The sequence below is a fragment of the Pristiophorus japonicus genome, chromosome 15 (genome assembly GCF_044704955.1).
Source record: "Pristiophorus japonicus isolate sPriJap1 chromosome 15, sPriJap1.hap1, whole genome shotgun sequence".
Classification (NCBI taxonomy): Eukaryota; Metazoa; Chordata; class Chondrichthyes; family Pristiophoridae; genus Pristiophorus; species Pristiophorus japonicus.
In genome coordinates this window covers 115,781,301-115,807,108 of record NC_091991.1, presented here as the reverse complement: position 1 = coordinate 115,807,108, position 25,808 = coordinate 115,781,301, and the positions used below count along the sequence as shown (strand labels likewise).

The 25,808-nt window shown below is 49.3% G+C and overlaps 1 protein-coding gene across 1 annotated transcript in view; it reads left to right on the top strand.

Annotated features, from left to right (window-relative positions):
• Positions 1-2,941: 2,941 nt before the first annotated feature.
• Positions 2,942-25,808, top strand: part of LOC139281010 (dynein axonemal assembly factor 8) — a 113,321-nt gene continuing 90,454 nt past the window's right edge. Inside the window, exons 1-4 of the mRNA XM_070900867.1 lie at positions 2,942-2,990; positions 5,197-5,404; positions 9,625-9,735; positions 22,999-23,616. Coding sequence (XP_070756968.1) covers positions 5,234-5,404; positions 9,625-9,735; positions 22,999-23,616 — 900 coding nt within the window. The 5' untranslated portion in view covers positions 2,942-2,990; positions 5,197-5,233. The remainder of the gene's footprint in view (positions 2,991-5,196; positions 5,405-9,624; positions 9,736-22,998; positions 23,617-25,808) is intronic.

Below are 25,808 nucleotides of genomic sequence, written 5' to 3'. Positions count from 1 at the left end.
AATCGCCAGAGATCCTGACGGTGCCGTCTCCCTTGAGGACTGGGACAATAGGACTGGCCCACTCATTGAACTCGATCGGGGAAATGATGCCCTCTCTTTGCAGCCGGTCTAGCTCGATCTCCACCCTCTCTCTCATCATGTACGGTACTGCCCTCGCCTTGTGATGGATGGGTCGTGCCCCCAGAATTAGGTGGATCTGCACTTTTGCTCCTTGGAATTTCCCAATGCCTGGTTCGAACAGCGAAGGAAATTTGTTTAAGACCTGGGAACACGAAGTGTCGTCAGCGGGCAATAGCGCTCGGACGTCGCCCCGTTCCAGCGTATCTTTCCCAGCCAGTTCCTGCCGAGCAGCGTGGGATCATCGCCCGGTACCACCCAGTGTGTTAGCTTGTGCACCACTCCATCGTAGGAGACCTTTACGGTAGTACCGCCGATTACAGAAATCAGTTATTTTGTGTAAGTTCTTAGTTTCGTGCGAATTGGAGTTGAGACTGACCTTGAGGCCTTGTTGCATCACAACCTTTCGAAAGTCTTTTTGCCCATGATGGACTGGCTCGCGCCTGAGTCCAGCTCCATTGACACCGGGAGTCCATTTAGTTCAACATTCAGCATTATCGGGGGACAATTCGTGGTGAATGTGTGCACCCCATGTACCTCTGCCTCCTCGATCTAAGGGTCTGGTTCGTCATGATCCTCTGTGGATCTGTCCTCCTCTGCAACGTGGTGGTTTGCAGGTTTAACAGGCTTTGCAGCTCGCCTGCACACTCGTTGGAGGTGTCCCATTGTTCCACAGCCCTTGCAAACGTACTCTTTGAATCGGCATGAATGGAAACGATGATCACCCCTGCAGCGCCAACAAGGTGTTAATGGCCTTGCATTCAGCACCTTTGATGGTGGACTCTGAGACATTTGCGGACGTGCAGCTGCAGGCATGTGTGACCTGCCCTGTACGTTACGATTCGAAAACAACATCACTTTGTTCATAATACTTGTAGCAGCACTTATGTGCTGAGAGATTTGCTTCGTATTGTCACTGGTGGCAATGAATGTCTGGGCTATTGCGATGGCCTTACTCAAGGTTGGGGTCTCTACAGTCAAAAGTTTGCGAAGTATGGTTTCGTGGCCAATGCCAAGTATGAAAAAGTCTCTGAGCATGTGCTCCAAATGTCCTTCAAATTCGCAATGTCCTGCAAGGCGTCTTAGCTCGGCGACATAACTCGCCACTTCCTGGCCTTCAGACCTTTTGTAGGTTTAAAACCGGTACCTTGCCATCAGATCGCTTTCCTTCGGGTTCAAATGCTCTCGGACCAGTGTGCACAAATCGTCGTACGACTTTTACGTGGGTTTCACTGGAGTGAGCAGATTCTTCATGAGGCCATACGTTGGTGCCCCACAGACGGTGAGGAGGATCGCCCTTCGTTGGTAGCGCTCTCTTCCCCATCTAGCTCGTTGGCCACGAAGTATCGGTCGAGTTGCTCCATAAAAGTTTCCCAATCAGCCCCCTCTGAGAATTTCTCCAGGATGCCCACTGTTCTCTGCACCTTTGGGTTCGCTATCTGTATCTGTCGCCAGTTGTTGTGTATGGAGAAAGAGTCAGACTGAACACTGTGAGCTCAAAGTAAAGTGTGACCGTAGTCTTTTATTGCAGGTCTCCAGAGTGCCTCTCCAACCTGTGAAGCCTCCTTAAATACCCGTGCTCCCAAGGGATTATGGGATCCCTTGGAACTCCCAAGGATGAGCCCTCTGGTGGCTGTTCAGAGTAAATACAAGTTTACATATATAATAGTGCGTTCCTTCTGCTGTTTGTACTTGACTTCCGCTTGCTCCCGGCGAAGAGACTCGAGGTCTTCGGCGCCTTCTCGAATGCTTCTCCTCCACTTTGAGCGGTCTTGGGCCTGAAATTCCCAATAGCCAGTGGTGATATTACACTTTTTAAAGGAAGCTTTGAGGGTGTCCCTAAAGTGTTTTCTCTGCCCTCCTGGGGCTCACCTGCCATGACGTAGAGTGCTTGTTTCGGGAGTCTAGTATCTAGTACACTAGTACTAATATCTAGCGGAAGGAATCCTGGAGTGGGACTTCAACCCAAAACCTCTGACTCAGAGGCAAGATCTATTTTATTTTAAATGCTTTGTTTCCTGTGGAGGACATGTCAACCTCTACAACTGTTTAATCACAGGGGATTGTTTTTGATTTTGAGTGCCTCAGCTCCCAGATTGGAACCTTGGTCACTGGACACACTGATCAAGGGCCGCAAATGAGCGGTGGTCCTCCCAAATTTCCAGAGATTGGGATGCTAACCTCAATTAATCGGCTACGTGTTACTGCACAGCAAGGCTCAGAATTGGGAACAGAGCAGTGTAAAATCAGCTTTCAATTCCCTTACACCTAAAAAAAAAGTCAACAAATTATATTAAATATGAACAAAAGCAAAATACTTCAGATGCTAAATATTGCCTTAAATATGAAACCGGATTAATCATAGTATTAAAACAATATCAAACAAACCTCAAGAAAGTTAATCTTGAGCCAATGGAATTTGGTGCTGAAGCAATTTTCCCCTGCATCAGAGCCGTCTGATTGGCCAGTGGGCGTCGCGTAACCAAGGGCAACGACAGGGCGGCCATTTTGTGCCGGGTGTTTTCAAACCGACCGACCGTTAATTAAAGGTGAGGAACCGCCCGGGGGTTAAAGACAGCCCGGGGTGGGATTTAACACAGGCCTTCGGGGAGGGGATTTACACAGCATCCAGGGGGATTTTCCCCTGCATCAGTGACGGAGTCCTCCGAGGTGGCGACGGCGCTGTAATTGGAGGACCGGGATACTTTGTCAGCTGGAGAGGACCTTCTTGGGCTTTCCTCCCCACTTCTTGTTAAATAATATAGAGCCGCCTGATTGGCCAGTGGGCGTCGCGTAACCAAGGGCAACAGGTCCAAGCGACAGGGCGGCCATTTTGTGCCGGGTGTTTTCAGCCGACTGATCGTTAATTAAAGGTGAGGAACCGCCCGGGGGATTTAACACAATCCGGGGGGGGGGATCAACATAGCCCGGGGGGGGGGATCAACATAGCCCGGGGGGGGGGGGGGATCAACATAGCCCGGGGGGGGGGGGGGATCAACATAGCCCGGGGGGGGGGGGGATCAACATAGCCCGGGGGGGGGGGGGGGGATTTAACACAATCCGGGGGGGGGGGATCAACATAGACCGGGGGGGGGGGGGGGGATTTAACACAATCCGGGGGGGGGGGATCAACATAGCCCGGGGGGGGGGGGGGGGATTTAACACAATCCGGGGGGGGGGGATCAACATAGACCGGGGGGGGGGATCAACATAGCCCGGGGGGGGGGGGGGATCAACATAGCCCGGGGGGGGGGGGGGATCAACATAGCCCGGGGGGGGGGGGGATCAACATAGCCCGGGGGGGGGGGGGGGGATTTAACACAATCCGGGGGGGGGGGATCAACATAGACCGGGGGGGGGGGGGGGATTTAACACAATCCGGGGGGGGGGGATCAACATAGACCGGGGGATCAACATAGCCCGGGGGATTTAACACAATCCGGGGGGGGGATCAACATAGCCCGGGGGGGGGGGGGGGGATCAACATAGCCCGGGGAATCAACATAGCCCGGGGGGGGGGGTGATCAACATAGTCCGGGGGATCAACATAGCCCGAGGGGGGGGATCAACATAGCCCGGGGATCAACATAGCCCGGGGGGGGGATCAACATAGCCCGGGGGGGGGGGATCAAAATAGCCCGGGGGATCAACATAGCCCGGGGGGGATCAACATAGCCCGGGGGATCAACATAGCCCGGGGGATCAACATAGCCCGGGGGGGGGCGGGGATCAACATAGCCTGAGCCTGAGGGAGAGGGATCAACATAGCCCGGGGGGAGGGGGATCAACATAGCCTGGGGCGGGGGGGGGGGATCAACATAGCCCGAGGGGGGGGGGGGGGATCAACATAGCCCGGGGGGGGGGGATCAACATAGCCCGGGGGTGGGGGATCAACATAGCCCGAGGGGGGGGGGCGGTCATACACAGCCTGGGTTCAACATAGCAGGGGGGAGTTAAACACAGTCCGGGTGAAAGGTGTTAAACACGCCCCAGGGGGAGGGGGTTTCACCACAGCCCAGGAGGTAGGTAGTGAATTAAACCCAGCCTGGGGTTGGTGGGGTTGGAAACACACACGGCCTGGTGTGATTCGATAAAGCCTGGCAGTGGTTAAACACAACCTGGGGGTAGGTTGGAGAGGTTAAACACTTCCCCGCAGAGCGGCGTTAAACACAGCCCAGGGGGTAAACCCCCATACCATAGACAGTCCCTTGGAATCTTGCTTCCACTCTAAAAGTGAGTTCTCAGATGACTGAACAGACCAATACGGGAATTACAGTCTCTGTCATAGGTGGGACAATCAGTGACTGGAGGAAAGGGTGGGTGTGGAGTCTGGTTTGCCACACGCACCTTCCGCTGTCTGCGCTTGATTTCTGCATGCTCTCGGCAACGAGACTCGAGGTGCTCAACGCTCTCCCGGATGCTCTTCCTCCACTTAAGGTGGTCTTGGGCCAGGGACTCCCAGGTGCCAGTGGGGATGTTGCATTTTATCAAGGAGGCTTTGAGGGTGTCCTTGAAATGTTTCCTCGGTCCACCTGGGGCTCGTTTGCTGTGTAGGAGTTCCAAGTAGAGCGCTTGCTTTGGGAGTCTTATGTCGAGCATGCGGACAATGTGGCCCACCCAACAGAGCTGGTCGAGTGTGGTCATGCTTCAATGCTGCGGATGTTGGCCAGAGTGAGAATACTAATGTTGGTGCATCTATCCTCCCAGTGGCTTTGCAGGATCTTGCAGAGGCAGCGTTGGTGGTACTTCTCCAGCTCGGGGCAGTATCGCTGCCCAGGTGGGGGGGGTTAAACCCAGCCCGGGGAGGGGAGTTTAGACACAGCTCAGGGAAGGGTGGTGAAACTGCCCAGGGGAGGGGTGGCATGAAACACCTCCGTTACATAAGCTCCTCTAACTGGAACTGATTATTGGATTAAAAGAACACTGCTTATGTGAAAAGATCTTTCCTTTCACTTATGGGATCATGCATCTTCCACAGCCTGACTGGCGGGAGAGCCTGTGAGTGTGCCCTATAATTCCGCATGGATTAATCACCAAGTAATGTAAATGATCAAAACTATTTGCTGTTTTTGTTTTCAGACTCCTGCTATATGAGGAAGCAGGGCCCTGAATAAAGATGACTTCAGATAATAATCAAAAACCAGCACAGGTTGATGAAGGAGGCTGTGAACTTCGGAGAACATACGGCAGCTTAACTTCTGCTCATGATAGTCTCAAATCATATTGGGATACAGTGTTTGCTCATGTTAAGGATGAACTCCCCTCCCTGGATTCAGACTTTTCATCAGTAAGTCTCAGCTTTAGAATGCCACAGTTAAACATGCTTCTTGTTAAATCCTACCACGACAGCTGGAATAAAAGGCTAAAAATTGACGACACGGCCACCAGTGGTGGAGCAATTAAAATTGGGGGTGTGCAAAAGACCAGAATTGGAAAAGCACAGATATCTCTGAGGGTTGTGTGGCTGGAGGAGGTTATAGAGATAGGGAGGGACGAGGTCATGGAGGGATTTGAAAACAAGAATGAAAATTTTAAAATCGAAGCGTTGCTTAACCGGAGACAATGTAAGTCAGAGTGCACAGGGGTGATAGGTGAATGGTACAGGATACAGGCATCAGAGGTTTTGGATGAGCTTAAGTTTATGGAGAATGGAAGATGAGAGGCCTGTAGGGCCGCATTGGAATAGTCAAGTCTAGAGATCATAAAAGCAAGGATGAGGGTCACAGCACAGATGAGCTGAGGGAGGGGTGGAGTCATGCGGTTACGGAGTTGGAAATAGGCAGTCTTAGTGATGATGTAGATATGTGGTTGGAAGCTCATCTCGGGGTCAAATACGACACCAAGGTTGTGAACAGTCTGATTCAGCCTCAGACAGTTACCAGGGTGAGGGATGGAATCGGTGGCTAGAGCAGGTAAGGGGACAGTCAGCAGCATACCTGTGATTTCCTGATGTGTCCTAGCAGTGGATGAGATGGCTTGCTACTGGGGTGGATAATTTCATCTCTAGTGTAAAGACCAAAGTACAATGGGTATTTCCACTCAATCAAGCTGTGCAGAACAGGTTCAGCCACTGCAGTAAATATCGTCATACACAAGATCTCAAAACAGCATAAGCCTGAGTAACTGGGTGGGGTGGATTGTTTTACAGACTTTCTTACCTGTAGGAACTCTCACATTATGCAGAACAATATATCAACTATAGGTCCCCCTCCATCTCCAATAACATCATCCTTTCTAATCACCCTGCGCACTCAACTGGCGGGGTGTTGCAGATCTCCAGCTTCTTATCACAGTGACAGCTGATATGGTTATGGTTCTCAGAGGGTCGGCAGCCTTCTCCTACCTTGGCTATTCTTCATGCGTTGGATGAGACAGGGAGCGTTGGCAGGCTATTCGACTACATCAAGCCTCAGTGTTGGCCCTGACCTGCGTCGTACCTTTCACTTTAACCATTGTCTCCTTTGGTTCCTCAGACCTGAAACCCTGATATCAGTATGAAGTGCTCCACATATCAGCCCAGCTCTCTTATTCTTCCCCCTTACTTTTTTTTTATTTGTTCCTGGGATGTGGGCGTCACTGATAAGGCCAGCATTTATTGTCCATCCCGAATTGCCCTTGAGAAAGTGGTGGTGAGATGCCTTCTTGAATCGTTGTAGTCCATGTGGTGAAGGTACTCCACAGTGCTGTTAGGGAGGGAGTTCCAGGATTTTGATCCAGCGACAATGAAGGAACGGCGATATATTTCCAAGTCAGGATACTATGTGACTTGGAGGGGAAATTGGAGGTGATGGTGTTCCCATGCACCTGCTGTCTTTGTCCTTCCAGGTGGTAGAGGTTGCGGGTTTGGGAGGTGCTGTCGAAGAAACATTGGCAAGTTGCTGCATTGCATCGTGTAGATGGTACACACTGCGACCACGGTGCATCTGTGGTGGAGGGAGTAAATGTTTAAGGTGGTGGATAGGGTGCCAATCAAATGAGCTGCTGTGTCCTGGATGGTATCGAGCTTCTTGAGTGTTATTGGGGCTGCACTCATCCAGGCAAGTGGAGAGTATTCCATCACATTCCTGACTTATGCCTTGTAGATGGTGGAAAGGCTTTGGGGAGTCAGGAGATGAGAAATTCGCCACAGAATACCCAGGCTCTGACCCGCTCTTATTGCCACAGTATTTATGTGGCTGGTCTAGTTAAGTTTCTGGTGAATGATGACCCCCAGGATATTGATGGTGGGGATTTGGCGATGGTAATGCCTTTGAATGTCAAGGGGTGGTGATTAGACTCTCGCTGGTTGGAGTTGGTCATTGCTTGGTACTTGGGTGGCACGGATGTAACTTGACACTTATCAGCCCAAGCCTGAATGGCATCCAGGTCTTGCTGCATGAGCGCATGGACTGCTTCATTATCTGGATAGTTGTGATTGGAACTGAACACTGTGCAATCATCAGTGAACATCCCCACTTCTAACCTGATGATGGAGGGAAGGTCATTGATGAAGCAACTGAAGATGATTGGGCCTAGAATACTGCCCTGAGGAACTCCTGCAGTGATGTCCTGGGGCTGAGATGATTGACATCCAACAACCACAACTATCTTCCTTTGTGCTAGGTATGACACCAGCCAGTGGAGAGTTTTCCCCTTAATTCCCATTGACTTCAGTGTTACTAGGGCTCCTTGATGCCACACTCAGTCAAATGCTGCCTTGATATCAAGGGCAGTCACTCTTACCTCACCTCTGGAATTCAGCTCTTTTGTCCATGTTTGGACCAAGGCTGTAATGAGATCTGGAGCCTAGTGGTCCTGACGGAACCCAAAATGAGCATCGGTGAGCGGGTTATTGGTGAATAAGTACCACTTGATAGTACTGTCGACGACTCCTTCCATCACTTTTCTGATGATTGAGAGTAGACTGAGGGGGTGGTATTGGCTGGATTGGAATGATCCTGCTTTTTGTGGACAGGACATACCTGGGCTATTTTCCACATTGTTGGGTAGATGCCAGTGTTGTTGCTGTACTGGAACAGCTCGGCTAGAGGCACGGCTAGTTCTGGAGCACAAGTCTTCAGCATGACAGCCAGGATGGATGTTGTCGGGGCCCATAGCTTTTGCTGTATCCAGTGCACCCAGCCATTTCTCGATGCTATGTGGAATGAATTAAATTGGCTGAAGACTGGCTTCTCTGATGGTGGGGACCTCGGAAGAAGGCCGAGATAGATCATCTACTCGGCACTTCTGGCTAAAGATGGTTGTAAAAGGTGGTTGCAATCTGTAATCTTGGGCCATGAGGTTACAGATTGTGGTGGAGTACAATTCTGCTGCTGCTGACGTCCCACAGCATCTCATGGGTGCCCAGTTTTGAGCTGCTAGATCTGTTCCAAATCTATCTGGTTTAGTACGGTTGTAGTGCCACACAACACGATGGAGGGTGTCCTCAATGTGAGAATGGGACTTTGTCTCCACAAGGACTGTATGGTGGTCACTGCTACCAATACTGTCTTGGACAGATGCATCTGCAACAGTTAGATTGGTGAGCATGAGGTTTTTCCTTGTTGGTTCTCTCATTACCTCCCACAGGCTCAGTTTGGCAGCTATGTACTTCAGGGTCCTATGTCCTTGGCTAGTTCGGTCAGTAGTGGTGCTGCCGAGCCATTCTTGGAGATGGACATTGAGGTTCCCTGCCGAGTACATTCTGTTCCCTTGCTAACCTCAGTGCTTCTTCTAAGTGGTGTTCAACTTGGAGGAGTATTGATTCATCAGCTGAGGGAGGCCGGTGGGTGGTAATCAGCAGGAGGTTTTATTGACCTGAAGCCATGAGACTTCAGAGTCAATGTTGGAAACTCCCAGGGCCACTCCCTCCCGACTGTATACCACTGTGCCGCCACCTCGGGTGGGACAGGACATACCCAGAGATGGTGATGTGTCAGAGTCTGCCACATTGGCTGAAAAGTATGATTCTGCGAGTATGACTATGTCAGGCTGTTGCTTGACTAGTCTGTGGGACAGCTCTCCCATTTTTGGCACAAGTCCCCAGAAGTTAGTGAGGAAGACTTTGCAGGGTTGACTGGGCTGGGTGTGCCATTGTCGTATCCGAAGCCCTGGGCTAGGTTTGTGCCAGGTGGTCCATCCAGTTTTATTCTTATTATTGTTTCTCGTAGCAGTTTTGTGCAACTGAGTGGCTTGCTAAGCCATTTCAGAGGGCAGTTAAGAGTCAACCACATTGCTGAGGGTCTGGAGTCACATATAGGCCAGAACGGGTAAGGGCAGTAGATTTCCTTCTCTCAGACAATCCGATAGTTTCATGATACTAGCTTTTTATTCCAGATTTATTTAATTAACTGTATTTAAATTCCCCAGCTGCCGTGATGGGATTTGAACTCACGTCTCTGTATTATTAGTCCAGGCCTCTGCATTACTAGTCTAGTAACATAACCACTATGTTACCGTATCCCTCAGTACTCCTTACTGTACTCTGATCCAAGCCTTCATGTTCTGCATCTATTTTTTTTTGTACAGTCAGGTTCAGAAGATGGTGAAGTTGCTATTTTCCAGCGTGGCACCGCAGGGTTACTTTCATGTCTGCCAGAGGATCTGAAGGACTTATCCCTCGACGACCCGGTTCTTGAGGTAAAATTCAACTCTTCAACCCGTATGCCATTCCTTTAACATCCTTGCAGGAACATTGTCTCTGGCTGCCTGTGCTCGGCTCTATCTGTGATAGAGCGTCAGTTTCACAATACTCCAGCTCGTCCGACACTACATTGATTTGAAGTATACATGTTATAGTCTGCGTGTTGACGTATGCATGCTGGAGTCTGCATGGATTAAGGGTTACATATTGATTGGGCTAACCAAACTGGTAGCAATACGGTGGAGGAGGATTTCCTGGAGTGTATAAGGGATGGTTTTCGAGACCAATATGTCGAGGAACCAACTAGAGAGCTGGCCATCCTAGATTGGGTGTTGTGTAATGAAAGAGGATTAATTAGCAATCTTGTGCGAAGCCCCTTGGGGAAGAGTGACCATAATATGTAGAATTCTTCATTAAGATGGAGAGTGACACAATTCATTCAGAGACTAGGGTCCTGAACTTAAAGAAAGGTAACTTCGACAGGATGAGACGTGAATTGGCTAGGATAGACTGGCGAATGATACTGGCAATGGCAGACATTTAAAGATCACATGGATGAACTTCAACGATTGTACATCCCTGTCTGGCGTAAAAATGAAACAGGGAAGGTGGCTCAACCATGGCTAACAAGGGAAATTAGGAATAGTGTTAAATCCAAAGAAGGGGCATATAAAGTGGCCAAAAAAAGCAGCAAACCTGAGGACTGGGAGAAATTTAGAATTCAGCAGAGGAGGACAAAGGGTTTAATTAGGAGGGGGAAAATAGAGTATGAGAATAAGCTTGCAGGGAACATAAAAACTGACTGCAAAAGCTTCTATAGATATGTGAAGAGAAAAAGATTAGTGAAGACAAATGTAGGTCCCTTGCAATCAGAATCTGGTGAATTTATAATGGGGAACAAAGAAATGGCAAACCAATTGAACAAATACTTTGGTTCTGTCTTCACTAAGGATGACACAAATAACCTCCCGGAAATACTATGGGACTGATGGTCTAGCGAAAAGGAGGAACTGAAGGAAATCCTTATTAGTCAGAAAATTGTGTTCGGGAAATTGATGGGATTGAAGGTCGATAAATCCCCAGGGCCTGATCGTCTGCATCCCAGAGTACTTAAGGAAGTGGCCCTAGAAATAGTGGATGCATTGGTGGTCATTTTCCAACATTCTATAGACTCTGGATCAGTTCCTATGGATTGGAGGATAGTTAATGTAACCCCACTTTTAAAAAAAGTAGGGAGAGAGGAATCAGGGAATTATAGACCGGTTAGCCTGACATTGGTAGTGGGGAAAATGTTGGAATCAATTATTAAAGATGCAATAGTCTCGCATTTGGAAAGCAGCGAAGGATCGGTCCAAGTCAGCATGTATTTATGAAAGGGAAATCATGCTTGACAAATCTTCTGGAATTTTTTGAGGATATAACTAGTAGAGTGGACAAGGGAGAACCAGTGGATGTGGTGTATTTGGACTTTCAAAAGGCTAGTGACAAGGTGCCACACAAGAAATTAGTGTGCAAAATTAAAGCACATGGTATTGGGGGTAATGTATTGATGTGGATAGAGAACTGGTTGGCAGACAGGAAGCAAAGAATAGGAATAAATGGGTCCTTTTCAGAATGGCAGGCAGTGACTAGTGAGGTACCGCAAGGTTCAGCGCTGGGACCCCAGCTATTTACAATATACATAAATGATTTAGACGAAGAAATTGAATGTAATATCTCCAAGTTTGTAGATGACACTAAGCTGGGTGGCAGTGTGAGCTGTGAGGAGGATGCTAAGAGGCTGCAAGGGTGACTTGGACAGGTTAGGTGAGTGGGCAAATGCATGGCAGATGCAGTATAATGTAGATAAATGTGAGGTTATCCACTTTGATGACAAAAACACAAAGGCAGAATAATACCTGAATGGTGACAGATTAGGAAAAGGGGAGGTGCAACGAGACCTGGGTGTCATGGTACATCAGTCATTGAAAGTTGGCATGCAGGTACAGCAGGCGGTGAAGAAGGCAAATGGCATGTTGGCCTTCATAGCGAGAGGATTTGAGTATACGAGCAGGGAAATCTTACTGCAGTTGTACAGGGCCTTGGTGAGGCCACACCTTGAATATTGTGTGCAGTTTTGGTCTCCTAATTTGAGGAAGGACGTTCTTGCTATTGAGGGAGTGCAGCAAAGGTTCACCAGACTGATTCCTGGGATGGCAGGACTGACATATGAAGAATGACTGGATCGACTAGGCTTATAATAACTGGAATTTAGAAGAATGAGAGGGGATCTCATAGAAACACATAAAATTCTGACGGGATTAGACAGGTTAGATGCAGGAAGAATGTTCCCGATGTTGGGGAAATCCAGAACCAGGGGTCACAGTCGAAGGATAAGGGGTAAGCCGTTTAGGACCGAGCTGAGGAGAAACTTCTTCACTCAGAGAATTGTGAACCTTGTATATTTTGAACCTCTATCACAGAAATTTGTTGAGGCCAGTTCGTTAGATGTATTCAAAAGAGAGTTAGATGTGGCCCTTACGGCTAAAGGGATCAAGTGGTATGGAGGGAAAGCAAGACTGGGGTACTGAAGTTGCATGATCAGCCATGATCATATTGAATGGTGGTTCAGGCTCGAAGGGCCGAATGGCCTACTCCTGCACCTATTTTCTATGTTTCTAAGGGACCGAGTGTAACGTAGCCAAGTTTGCTGACGATACAAAGATGGGAGGAAAAGCAATGTGTGAGGAGGACACAGGCTAAGTGAGTGGGCAAAAATTTGGCAGATGGAATATAATGTTGGAAAGTGTTGCACTTTGGCAGAAAAAAATCGAAGAGCAAGTTATTATTTAAATGGAGAAAAATTGCAAAGTGTTGCAGTACAGCGGGACCTGGGGGTCTTGGTGCATGGAACACAAAATGATAGTATGCAGGTACAGCAAGTGATCAGGAAGGCCAGTGGAGTCTTGGCCTTTATTGCAAAGGAGATGGAGTATAAAAGCAGGGAAGTCTTGCTCAGTTATACAGGGTATTGGTGAGGGCACACCTGGAATACTGCGTGCAGTTTTGGTTTCCATATTTACGAAAGGATATACTTGCTGTGGAGGCAGTTCAGAGAAGGTTCACTAGGTTGATTCTGGAGATGAGGGGGTTGGCTTATGAGGAAAGGTTGAAAAGGTTGGGCCTCTACTCATTGGAATTCAGAAGAATGAGAGGTGATCATATCAAAACGTATAAGATTATGAGGGGGCTTAACAAGGTGGATGCAGAGAGGATGTTTCCACTGATAGGGGAGACTAGAACTAGAGGGCATGATCTTCGAATAAGGGGCCGCCCATTTAAAACTGAGATGAGGAGAAATTTCTTCTCTCAGAGGGTTGTAAATCTGTGGAATTCATTGCCTCAGAGAGCTGTGGAAGCTGGGACATTGAATAAATTTAAGACAGGAATAGACAGTTTCTTAACCGATAAGGGAATAATGGGTTATGAGGAGTGGGCAGGGAAGTGGACCTGAGTCCATGATTGGATCAGCCATGATCGTATTAAATGGCGGAGCAGGCTCGAGGGGCTGTATTGCCTACTCCTGCTCCTATTTCTTATGTTCTTATGTTGAAGTATGCACTCTGCGTTCTGTGTTTTGAAGTGCATTGGACTGATGTCCTTGTATTTGAGTCAATAAAGCTACACAACAACCTAAATATGTTTCAAGTCAGTTACTTTATTGGTTAAAATGAATGCACTGTTGAGGCTGCCGTACATCCCTATGGGATCCATGAGCTGCCACTACAGGTGGTATGAGAGCAGTCCAGTGATGACTCTCTCTGGGAAAGTCCTGGGCTCTGCTGAGCAACTGAGCATCAGACCCACCTGTCCCCTCTCCATGACAGTGTGTATCGGTGCTCCCGATTGTTTTCGTATCACTTAGCCTAACTTTGTAATAGATCAACTCCACCCCTTCTACAGTCAAGTACATACGAGCTCAATTTTGGTCACCATTCCATGCCGTTTTTTTGGCGTACGATGCTTTTTTTTGGAGCAGACTAAAATCTGCAAGTTTTGCCAAAGTTTCTGCGCCGTTCTAAAGTAGGTACATCCGATTTTTTTAGTTCCCGATTTTTTAACGTCAGTGGGGGCGGAATCTGCCGGGTGGGCCACTTCTGACAATTTAAGCGAGTTTGGCCAAGTATGATTTTTTTCTGAAACGGCGCACTGCATCCTTGCGACAAACCTTCCCTACACTTAAGGAAATTGGTGCAGAGAAGAGAAAATCGGCGTAGAGAAGACGCCATTGTTTTAGCTGAGCTGAAGACATGGACACTGGAGGGTGGGGGCGGGGGGGCCTTTCGGCCCGGGATTCAGCAGCACTGGCTGGAGTGGAGGGCCTTTCGGTCCATGCTAGGCACGGCACTGGGGGTGGAGGGCCATTTGGTCTGGGATGACAGCGGCACGGGGGAGGGCATTCGGTCCAGGATGGCAGCGGTGGGGGGAGGGCATTCGGTCCAGGATGGCAGCGGTATTGAGGGCCATTCGGTCCGGGATGACAGCGGCATGGGGGAGGGGGGTGGCCCTTTGGCCAGCGATCCTGCCGGCCGGCACTCCGTGCCTCGGGCCCGGTGATCTTCAGAGAGGGGAGAAAACCAGTTTGTTGCAAAGCTAGCAATAAATATTGAATATTGCCCCCAGTCTTCATGTTATGCCGGGTATTTTGTGCTGTGTGTGTGCATGCCCCAAATCTCTGCCTTGAGCGTCGTGACACCATAGAAACTGAGCCTAGTGATGTGCATGCGCAGACCAGGGTGTGGTCCATGGACTAGGACTTCAACCTTTTGCAGGGAGAGGGAAAAGGTGTGAGTGATTTGTGTGAATAGTTTCATTTCGTTTGCAACTAAGAAAAAACAATGGAGGCGATCCTAGCAATGCCTTATGTAGTAAGAGCGTTTTGTTTCATGGCTATGCAGAGAAGATTAATAAGACAGCAATATCTCAGGAACCAGCGAGCTCGAAGAATGATGGCGAGGAGGCCTTCCCCGGATCGGGTGTTCAGGGAGAGGCGCTCATACCTGCACCTGAGTGAGGCAGATTGCATCTGCAGGCTGCGCTTTTGGAAGGAGGTGATCACAGACATCTGCCAACTTATCAGGGCAGACCTGCAGCCTAGAAGTGGGAGGAGGACTGCATTACCATCGAGGTCAAGGTGACTGCAGCACTTGCCTTCTATACCTCCGGCTCATTCCAGGCTTCAACTGGGGACGTATGCTGCATCTCGCAGCATGCGACACATAGCTGCATTCAACAGGTCACGACTGTACTGTATACCCGCAGGGACAACTACATCAAGTTCCCCATGACCGCCCAGGCAATGCGTGACAGGGCTGTGGGCTTCTCGAGGATTGCTGGCTTCCCCAAGGTGCAGGGTGCGATAGACTGTACCCACATCGCCTTGCGAGCACCTTTGAACGATTCAGGAATTTACAGGAACAGGAAAGGATTCCACTCACTAAATGTGCAGCTGGTCTGTGACAACATGCATCGCATCATGGCAGTTGATGCCAGATACCCAGGGAGCACCCATGATGTGTTCATCTTACGTGAGAGCGCTATATCTGCCATGTTTCAGCAGCAGCCAGAAGGACAGAGCTGGTTGCTGGAGGAAAAAGGTTATGGGCTCGCCACCTGGCTCATGACCCCCCCTACGCAATACCCAGACAGAAGCTGAGCTTCGGTACAACATGTCCCTCATAACCACACGCAGCATTATTGAAAGGACAATTGGAATACTAAAGCAGCGTTTCCGATGCCTGAACCATTCTGGAGACTACCTGCAATATGCCTCTGAGATGGTCGGTCAGTTCACTGTCGTGTGCTGCATGCTGCATAACTTAGCGATCATGAGGCAACAGGCACTGGAAGTTGAAGAGCAACCTCAGGCGACAGGGGATGAGGAGGGCGATGAGCAGGCTGACGAGGAGGAGGAAGAGGAGCAGCAGCAGCAGGAGGAAGCCATGCCACCACCTCAACCCGCAGGACAACAGCAGAGGAGGGGGACCCTCGTGCATCTATAGCCATTGCAAGAGCCTTGCGTCAGCGGCTAATCCTTGAACGCTTTGCTGCATGAAGGCTGAGCGGCATATTTGATCATTCACCATTTTGGTTGACTGTTTTTTGCGTTAATTTAAAGAGTAATGACACCATATTGGTTGACTGTTGCGTTAATTTAAAGAATAATGTTCATGATTCTGGTTTAATTGAAAAAAGAATTACGTTATTAAACATTTGTACACTTGTACTTAACTTTAAGAAAAATATTTTTGTTACAAACTTTAAACTTTTCCATTAAGATCACTTACAAACTTGCTTTTCAAGTTACATGACTTAAAAACTTTAAACTTTTCAATTAAGATCACTTACAAACTTACTTTTCAAGTTACATGACTTAAAAACTTTAAACTTTTCAATTAAGATCAGTTAAATAACAATAACATTAGAACAACAGTAACAAAACAACAACAGCAGCAGCAAGCAAACTTTAGCTGCAGCCATCTCTCCTCCCCCTTATTGTAAGACCGCCCGCTGACGCGCTTGCCCTTGCTGCCTCTATCCTTGGCCGGTGACGTAGGCTTTCTCCCGCTGGAACCAAATTGCTATTTCGAGCATCTCGTGGACAGCGATGTTCTTGTTGGCGGGTGTGGGCCCTAAGAGACGGCATTGTGGAAGGCCTGGCTCAGGCCTCCTCAGCCTCTTCTTCGGACTGTGGATGCACCAGCACACCACCTGAGGTTGGTCTGGGGATTGGAATGGGAGTGTCACCGGTTGAATCAGTCATTCACCGCTGGCCAATGAGAGCCTGGGCGTGTTCCCTTATTGCAGCAGCTAACTCCGACATTCCCTCCCTAATCTGCCCTGACAGTGTATCACCTACCTCCAACATTCCCTCCCTAATGTTTTGCGACAGTGTTCCCATTTCTCCTGAGAGTGTTGATACTTCTGACGACAATCCCACTATCTCATGACCCACCACACCCATGGTGTCCAGGAGTGATTGGGTAAGCTCAAAGCTCTCCCCACTCATTGCCATGAGCTGAACAACATCTATTGGATCCTGGAGCTCTCCTTCCCCTCCTCACCCTGGGTGTGGCTCGCTGCAACCCACTTGATACGTCCTTACTACACAGTATAAATGCACACGAGGCCCATGCTTGAAAGAAGGTCAGTCTGTGATCTGTCCTTTATTCCTTAGCACTCAAGTGATGAAGGTGGGTGGAGCTTCCCCTTTTATACCTGAAGGTCCAGGTTAGGAGTGTCTCCCACCTAGTGGTCAGTGTTCTCATGGTGTACAACTTAGGTCAGTTTATACACGGGTTACAATGCTGGTTGAATACATGACATCACCTCCCCCTCCCAAAGTCTTATTGGGATCACAGGTTGAGTCTCTCTGGTGGTTTACGCTCCCTTGTAGAGCGCCTGAGTTGGGGCTCCGGTTGTTGGGCACTGGCCTGAGTGTCTGCTGTTTGCAGTGCCTCAGGCCTGTCCGGACTGCCCACAGTGACTGGGCTTTCCTCCCTTTGGTTCCGGTGTTCGGCCACCTATGGTGGAGTGAACTCTATATCGTGTTCTTCCTCTGCTTCTTCTATGGGGTTGCTGAACCTCCTTTTTGTTTGATCCACATGTTTGCAGCAGATTTGTCCATTGGTAAGTTTAACGACCAGAATCCTATTTCCCTCTTTGGCAACCACAGTGCCTGCGAGCCATTTGGGCCCTGCAGCGTAGTTGAGGACAAAAACAGGATCATTTACATCAATACATCGCGCCCTCGCATTCCTGTCATGGTAGTGATATTGTGACTGGCGCCTGCTCTCGACAATTTCTTTCATGGTGGGGTGTATAAGGGATAATCGGGTTTTGAGCGTCCTTTTCATTAGTAGCTCTGCGGGTGGAACCCCTGTGAGCGAGTGTGGTCGGGATCTATGGGCCAACAGGAGGCGTGATAAGCGGGTTTGTAGGGAACCTCCTTGGAATCTGAGCATCCCCTGTTTGATTATCTGCACTGCTCGTTCTGCCTGGCCATTTGAGGCCGGCTTGAACGGTGCCGTTCTAACATGGTTAATTCCATTGCCTGCCATGAAGTCCTGGAATTCAGTGCTTGTGAAGCACGGGCCATTGTCGCTGACCAAGATGTCCGGTAGACCGTGGGCGGCGAACATTGCCCGTAGACTTTCTACCGTGGCAGAGGATGTGCTTGAATTTAAAATGTCACACTCGATCCATTTGGAGTAGGCGTCTACTACAACCAAAAACATTTTCCCCATGAAAGGACCTGCGTAGTCCACATGGATGCGTGACCAAGGCTTGGCGGGCCATGGCCAGGGGCTAAGGGGGGCTTCCCTGGGCGCATGGCCCAGCTGGGCACACGTGTTGCACCTGCGAACACAAAGTTCCAGATCTGCGTCTATCCCTGGCCACCAAACGTGTGACCTGGCAATTGCCTTCATCGTGACAATGCCCGGGTGCCCATTGTGGAGTTCTCTGATGAACACCTCTCTGCCCATCTGGGGCATGACTACGCGGTTTCCCCACAGTAGGCAATCGGCCTGAATCGAGAGTTCATCCTTGCGCCTGTGAAATGGTTTAAATTTCTCAGGGCATGCCCTGTACGTGGCTGCCCAGTCCCCATTCAGGACACATTTCTTGACTAGAGACAATAGCGGGTCTCTATTTGTCCAGACTTTAATCTGACGGGCTGTCACGGGTGAGCCTTCGCTTCCGAAAGCTTCAACAGCCATGACCATCTCAGCACCATGCTCGGTAGCCCCCTCAGTGGTGGCTAGTGGGAGCCTGCTGAGTGCATCGGCGCAGTTTTCGGTGCCCGGTCTGTGCCGAATTGTGTAGTCATAGGCAGCTAACGAGAGTGCCCACCTATGTATGCAGGCCGATGCGTTTGCATTTATGACCTTGTTGTCGGCCAAAAGGGATGTTAGGGGTTTGTGATCTGTCTGCAGCTCAAATTTCCTGCCAAATAGGTACTGGTGCATTTTCTTTACCGCATAAACACTTGCGAGCGCCTCCTTTTCTACCATCCAGTAGCCCCTTTCTGCCTGGGACAGACTCCTGGAGGCATAAGCTACCGGCTGTAACTGACCCTTGGCATTGACATGCTGCAACACACACCCGACACCATAGGACGACGCATCGCACGTTAACACAAGTTTCTTACATGGGTCATATAGCGTTAACAGATTGTTGGAACATAACAAATTGCGTGCTCTATTAAAAGCCCTTTCCCCCCAGACCCATTCGCGACCTTTGCGTAGGAGCACGTGTAGCGGCTCTAGCAGCGTGCTCAATTTGGGAAGAAAGTTACCAAAATAGTTCAGGAGCCCCAGGAACGAACGCAGCTCCGTCGTGTTACGGGGTCTGGGTGCTCTCTGGATCGCTTCCGTCTTGGATGCAGTAGGGCTGATCCCGTCTGCTGCTACCCTCATCCCCAGGAATTCTACCTCTGGAGCTAGGAAGACGCATTTCGCCTTTTTCAGTCGCAGACCTGCCCGGTCCAGTCTGCGTAGCACCTCCTCCAGGTTGTGGAGGTGTTCTTCAGTATCGTAACCCGTAATGAGGATGTCGTCCTGAAAAACCACCGTCCCTGGAATCGACTTGAGGAGGCTTTCCATATTTCGTTGGAAGATCGCGGCGGCCGAGCGAATCCCGAACTGACATCTGTTGTACTCAAACAACCCCTTGTGTGTCGTGATGGTGGTCAGCTTCTTCGACTCACTCGCCAGCTCCTGGGTCATGTAAGCTGAGGTCAGGTCCAATTTTGAAAAAAGTTTGCCACCGGATAGCGTCGCAAAGAGGTCCTCCGCTCTCGGTATCGGGTACTGGTCTTGGAGTGACACCCGATTGATGGTGGCCTTGTAATCGCCACATATCCTGACCGACCCATCCGCCTTGAGCACTGGCACAATCGGGCTCGCCCAGTCACTGAATTCGACTGGCGAGATGATGCCTTCCCTCAACAGGCGGTCCAATTCGCCTTCTATCTTTTCCCGCATCACGTACAGCACCGCTCTGGCCTTGTGGTGTACTGGTCTAGCGTCCGGGTTTATGTGAATCACTACCTTGGCCCCCATGAAAGTGCCAAATTTGTCCAGGACCTGTGAGCATGATACTCGCTCCACAGAGGAAATTGCATTGACATCGCCCCATTTCCAGTTCATGACAGCAAGCCAACTCCTCCCCAGTAGTGCGGGATCATCCCCTGGGACAATCCAGAGTGGCAACCTGTTCTCCGAATCTTTGTGGGTCACAACTACCGTGGCGCTGCCTAGCACCGGAATGATCTGCTTTGTGTAAGTCCGTAGCTGTGCGTCAATCGGCGATAATTTTGGCCTCCTGGCCTTGGATGCCCACAACTTTTCGAAATGTTTGATACCCATCAGGGACTGGCTGGCATCCGTGTCTAACTCCATTGATACTGGGATGCCATTGAGGAGCATTTTCATCATTATCGGTGGCGTCCTGGTGTATGAACTGTATACGTGCTCCACATGAACTCGCTGAACTTCAGCTTCCAGCGATTTCCCCCAGTGTCCATTTCTGCAATTTCTGCAGGTATTTTGCTCATCTCTGCAAACTCCGGCTGAATATATGCCTCCACGCCTCCAGCATGAGTTGCGGTTTGAAACAAAAGGTCCCTTGCCAGTCGATCGTCCCTGACTGCCCCTGTTATTGTCCTTGAGTGCACCATTAACAGGTGTTGATGGCCCCATTACTGGCCGCATTGTCCCTTGCAATGGCGTGAATCGCTGTTCAGCTTGCCATTGTCTCTGTCGAACTCCCCCTCTGGGTTCGACTACATGTTGGGGCATGCCTGACTGTCCTTGTCTGCCTGGAGAACTGTGTGCTGCTTTAACAATGTTGAATCTCTGTCCCAACCATTCCTTAACACAATACTTATCGTCTGTTCTGCTAGTGGCCATGCTCGCGTGGTTTAAATCCCAGTTTCTTGTCGCCATTGATACGTCCTTACTACACAGTATAAATGCACACGAGGCCCATGCTTGAGAGAAGGTCAGTCTGTGACCTGTCCTTTATTCCTTAGCACTCAAGTGATCAAGGTGGGTGGAGCTTCCCCTTTTATACCTGAAGGTCCAGGTTAGGAGTGTCTCCCACCTAGTGGTCAGTGTTCTCACGGTGTACAACTTAGGTCAGTTTATACATGGGTTACAATGCTGGTTGAATACATGACACCACTGGCACCCGCAACCTCGGACTGTGGGACACCATGAAATGTCCCCTCGCTCGTAGCATTCTGGAAAGGGGTTGGCACATCCACGTGCGGCATCACCTCCTCCAGATTCAGTGTCACAGTCTCAACATTGGGGCCTTCCTGCTCCCCCTGATCCTCCTGCTCATCCTTGCCCTGATCTTCCTGTGTGAATGATTGTTCTTCCATGGCAGGGGCTTGTGATTCCTCAGGGATGGGCACAACTTCTGCAAAATATAACAGCAGACGGTCGGTTAGCAGCAGGGGAGGGGACAGGTTGGCATGAGTCGGCTCACACAGCGCAGGTTCATATGAAGGACCACGATAAATGAGGACTTACCCTCTCTCTGTTAGTTGGGCCCAGCATGTGCACCAGTTGTTGACCTTCTAGGGCCAGCACCAATCATACCAGCGACCCTCGCTTCCAAGGGTGTCAGTGGGCGCACATTTGCCGAGCCTCCTCCAGTTTATGTTCGCTCTCTGTTTATGTGCGCCACCTTCCTCTGCAAAGATGAAAATAGAACTTTTTAAGAGAAAGGGTCTGCTGTGGTGGCACACACAGATGGTCACATATACAATTGTAATTACAGTGCATAAATGAAAATATTATTTACAGAAACTATTTGGCCAAGGTCCTGTCACTCTTTTTGCACTGTTTGCCGGTTCTCGGGGTGGTCATCTTTGCAGAGAAATCATCTCCAACTTTGTCCCAAAGTTTGTTCATTTCTCTGGGCTTTACTTTAACTGGACCTTTGTTCTGAAGCTTGTGCCATCTGCTCTCAATGATAGAAACCAGGGCCTCAGTGTCATCTGCTTGAAAATTCCTGGTCTTTGCCCCATGATCCATGTTACAGCAGCTCCGAATTTTCGACTCACAAGCAGCTCTGAAAGTGCACAGCACAACATATTACACCCATTATGTGCAAAACTGGAATGATCTTTTTTGGTGGGTGCCTCTCGGCCCGGGATAGGAGTAGCACCGGTGGGGGAGCGGGGATCCTTTCGGCCCGGGATAGCAGTGGCGTCATTTTACGTTTCCAGCTCAGCCTCAGCCCTTGGTCAGCAGGTTCCAACCTCAGCCCTTGGTCAGTTCCAGCCTCAGCCCTTGGTCAACAGGTTCCAGCCTCAGCCCTTGGTCAGTTCCAGCCTCAGCCCTTGGTCAACAGGTTCCAGCCTCAGCCCTTGGTCAGCTTCCGTTCCCAGCCTCAGCCCTTCAGAGCGTCCCTCGTTACCCTGGCCACAGAGCTTAAGACCAATGTGCACCGCGCCAAATTTAAAGTTAAAACCGGTGAAACTCGGAACTTTTTTTTCTGGCGCAGTCGAGCCACAAAAAAATCGGACGTACCTCTTCAGATACGCCAAAAATCGCCCATGTGGAAAATTGGGCCCACTGTCCGTGCTGTGCAGTGCCTCGATGAATAACACAAAGAACATTTCAGGCTTAAATAAAATCAAGCATATACCATTCTTCGGATACATCTTCCTTAAGATGTATCCGAAGCGAGCAGAGTGGTGTGGAGTTAGACTACTGACCAGTTACCTTTTGGGACCTGGGCCAAATTAAACTCAAGAGAGACTGAAGGTTTCATATGCCTTGTAGGGTGCAAGGTGGCATGGGAGAGGAATTGCAGAACCTTCTGCATGAAAGAACATCTGACTCACTACACTTTGTAGATAGGGCAGAAAGTGCAAGATTTCTGTGTTGGTGCAGAACCTGCTAGACATGAGAATAGGTTGCAGAATTGTGGCAGCCATGTTGTAGCGCTATCTCTGGCATTACAACAGTGATTACACTCCAAAAGTACTTCATTGGCTGTAAAGCGCTTTGAGACGTCTGAAGGTCGAGAAAGGCACTATATAAATGCAAGTCTTTCTTTCTTTCTGGCCTCCGTTCATAGTGAGGCTTCCCATCCTATCGATCGTTCGTTTTTAAATGTTTTTCTCTATCTCTCTCCTTGAAGTCTTAGCTCTCAAATGTTAAATGTCCATCTTGGTGACAATGGTTTCTGAATGTTCACAGGAAATGCTGGAATCTGCAAGATGCCCACGTGAGGCTTGGGCACAAGAGTACAGGCAAAGACCATTTGACTCTCACGAGGACTTTAAGGATGAGAACTCCAGACACTTGAAAAAATCAAAGACCACTGATAAATGTACAGAGAGTGAAGCTGGCCCTTTAAGTGGTGACAGTGTTGAATCACTGGGACTATCAGAAGGTTTTATCACTGGTGAGTGTGAGAACTCACTGGACCTAGGAACAGAATCCAGGCTTGGTAAAAAGGATCACCCTGTGGAGCTAGCAAATAACGGTGGAGGAGACCCACACTCATCCGTAACACAAAAAGTTATTAGCACTAAGGAACAGAAAAGCCTAAGGTGCCAAGCCAGTGGAGACGGAAATTTATATTACCCAACCACAGCTGGACTTTCAGAATTAACAACTGCAAAGGACTTCATGCCGAATATCCCAGAAAGCACCCCAGAGACTGTCCTGGACAAAGCAACATCTACCGAAAGGCACTCAGTGAACTCCAACAGAGAGCTGGAACGTAAACAAGTGTCAAGGAAAGGGCTAAGTAGAGGGGAGTCAACATGTGCTGGACGGCATACCCATAGACCGCCTATACTGTCTTTAGAGGTGAGCTGGTAAACATTCTCCTCTTCTGCTAAAGACAGAAGTGCTTCCTTAAGATGTATCCGAAACGAGCAGAGTGGTGTGGAGTTAGACTACTGACCAGTTACCTTTTGGGACCTGAGCCAAATTAAACTCAGAGAGACTGAAGGTTTCATCTAACTGATTGGTATAGGGTATTTACTACCCTTTCACCTCTGGGTGAGGTCCTGACTGGATAGAAAAGGGGTTATGGCGCCTGTTGCATTTTTTGAACACACAGGAATTAAGAGGCGGTATGAATCATTCTCAGTAACGTTCCCTTAAGGATACATTTTCTGAGCAGAGTGTTGGCTCAAATGGCCAGAGAGGAGAGATTCGAGAAAGGAAGGAGAGAGAAAAGACAGAACTACAGGCCAGTTAGACTGACATCAGTCGTCAGGAAAAATGTCGGAATCCATTATTAAGCAAGTGGTAACAAGGTACTTCAAAAATCATAATATGATTAGGCAAAGTCAACATGGTTTTATGAAAGGTAAATTGTGCTTGGCAAATTTATTGGAGTTTTTTGAGGGTAACTAGTAGGGTAGATTAAGGGGAACCAGTTGATGTAGCATATTTGGATTTCCAAAAGGCATTCAATAAGGTACCACATAAAAGATTAAGCAAGATACGGGCACATGGGGTTGGGGGTAAGGTATTAGCATGCATAAAGGTTTGGTTAACAGACAGATAATGGAGAGTATGGATAAATGGGTCATTTTCAGATTGGCAGGCTGTAACTTTAGGGTGCTGCAAGGATCAGTGCTTGGACCTCAGCTTTTTACAATCGATATTAGTGACTTAGATGAAGGGACCAAGTGCAATGTATCCAAGTTGGCTGATGATACAAAGCTAGGTGGAAAAGTAAGATGTGAGGCGCAAAGAGCCTGCAAAGAGATATTGGGCCCAAGTTTCCACATGATTTGCGCCTGATTTTTAGGAGCAACTGGTGGAGAACGGACTATCTTAGAAATCGCAATTCTCCACATTTTTTTTTCTGCAGTTCTAGTCAGGTAGAACAGTTCCACTTTGGAACAGAATTTTTTCTTCAAAAGGGGGCGTGTCCGGCCACTGACGCCTGATTTCAAAGTTTCCACAGTGAAAACGTACTCCAAACTAACTTAGAATGGAGCAAGTGAAGATTTTTGTAGAACTGAAAAAACCTGTTCTACACATTAAAAAATCAGGCGCAGGTTACAAATTAGGCGTCCAGAACGAGGTGGGGGGGGGGGGGGGGGGAAGGGAAGTCATTAAATTCTACAATAAATCCTTAAATCAATAAATACAAATATTATACAAATAAATCCAACCTGAATAAACATTTATAAGCAAAGAAAAGATTAAATAAACCATCTTCCTACCTGTGTGAAAGTGCTTCAGCCAGGGAGAATGCTGCAGCAAGCCTCACAAAACGAGGCAGCCATTCCCGAACGCGGGGGGGGGGGGGGGGGGGAAAGGAAGCCATTCCAGACGGCTGGAGGGAGGGAACCGACCACCGACCGAACGCAGGGGGCGGGGGGGGGGTGAGGAAGCCGTTCCAGACGGCGGGAGGGAGGGAGGGAACTGACCGCCGACCGAACGCGGGGGGGGGGGGAAAGAAGCCGTTCCAAACGGCGTGCGGGAGGGAACCAACCGACCGAACGCAAGGGAGGAAGCCGTTCCAGACGGCGGGGAGGGACCGAACGCAGAGAGGGGGGGTGATGCGGAGGGAGCCGTTCCGGGTGGGAGTGCGGGCCCGACCGACCGACCGAACGCAGCGGGGGGGGGGGGGGGGGGGGGAGGAGGAAGCCCTTCCAGACGGCGGGAGGGAGGGAGGGAAGGAGACAGAAGGCTGCAGGAAGCCTCAGAAATTGAGGAGCCATTTCCCGACGGCAAAAGGGGGAGGTCGTCGGGAAACAGCTGCCTCAACTTTCTGAGGCTTCCTGCAGCCTTCTCAGTGCTGATGTGCTGATGGCAATGTGCTTTTATTAAAAAATGTTCAAAAACTAAACAGCTACAAAGAACTACGAAAATGGCCGAGTGCCAATGTTTCCTTCACACTGCGCGTGCGCGAACGCTCCAACGCGCACGCGCATTGTTGCCGGCAGGAAAAAAACTAATTTAAATACTACCCGCCGCCTCCCACTTACAAAATCGGCGCGAGTGTAGCCTCCACCCCCCCTGGACGCCGCGCCAAA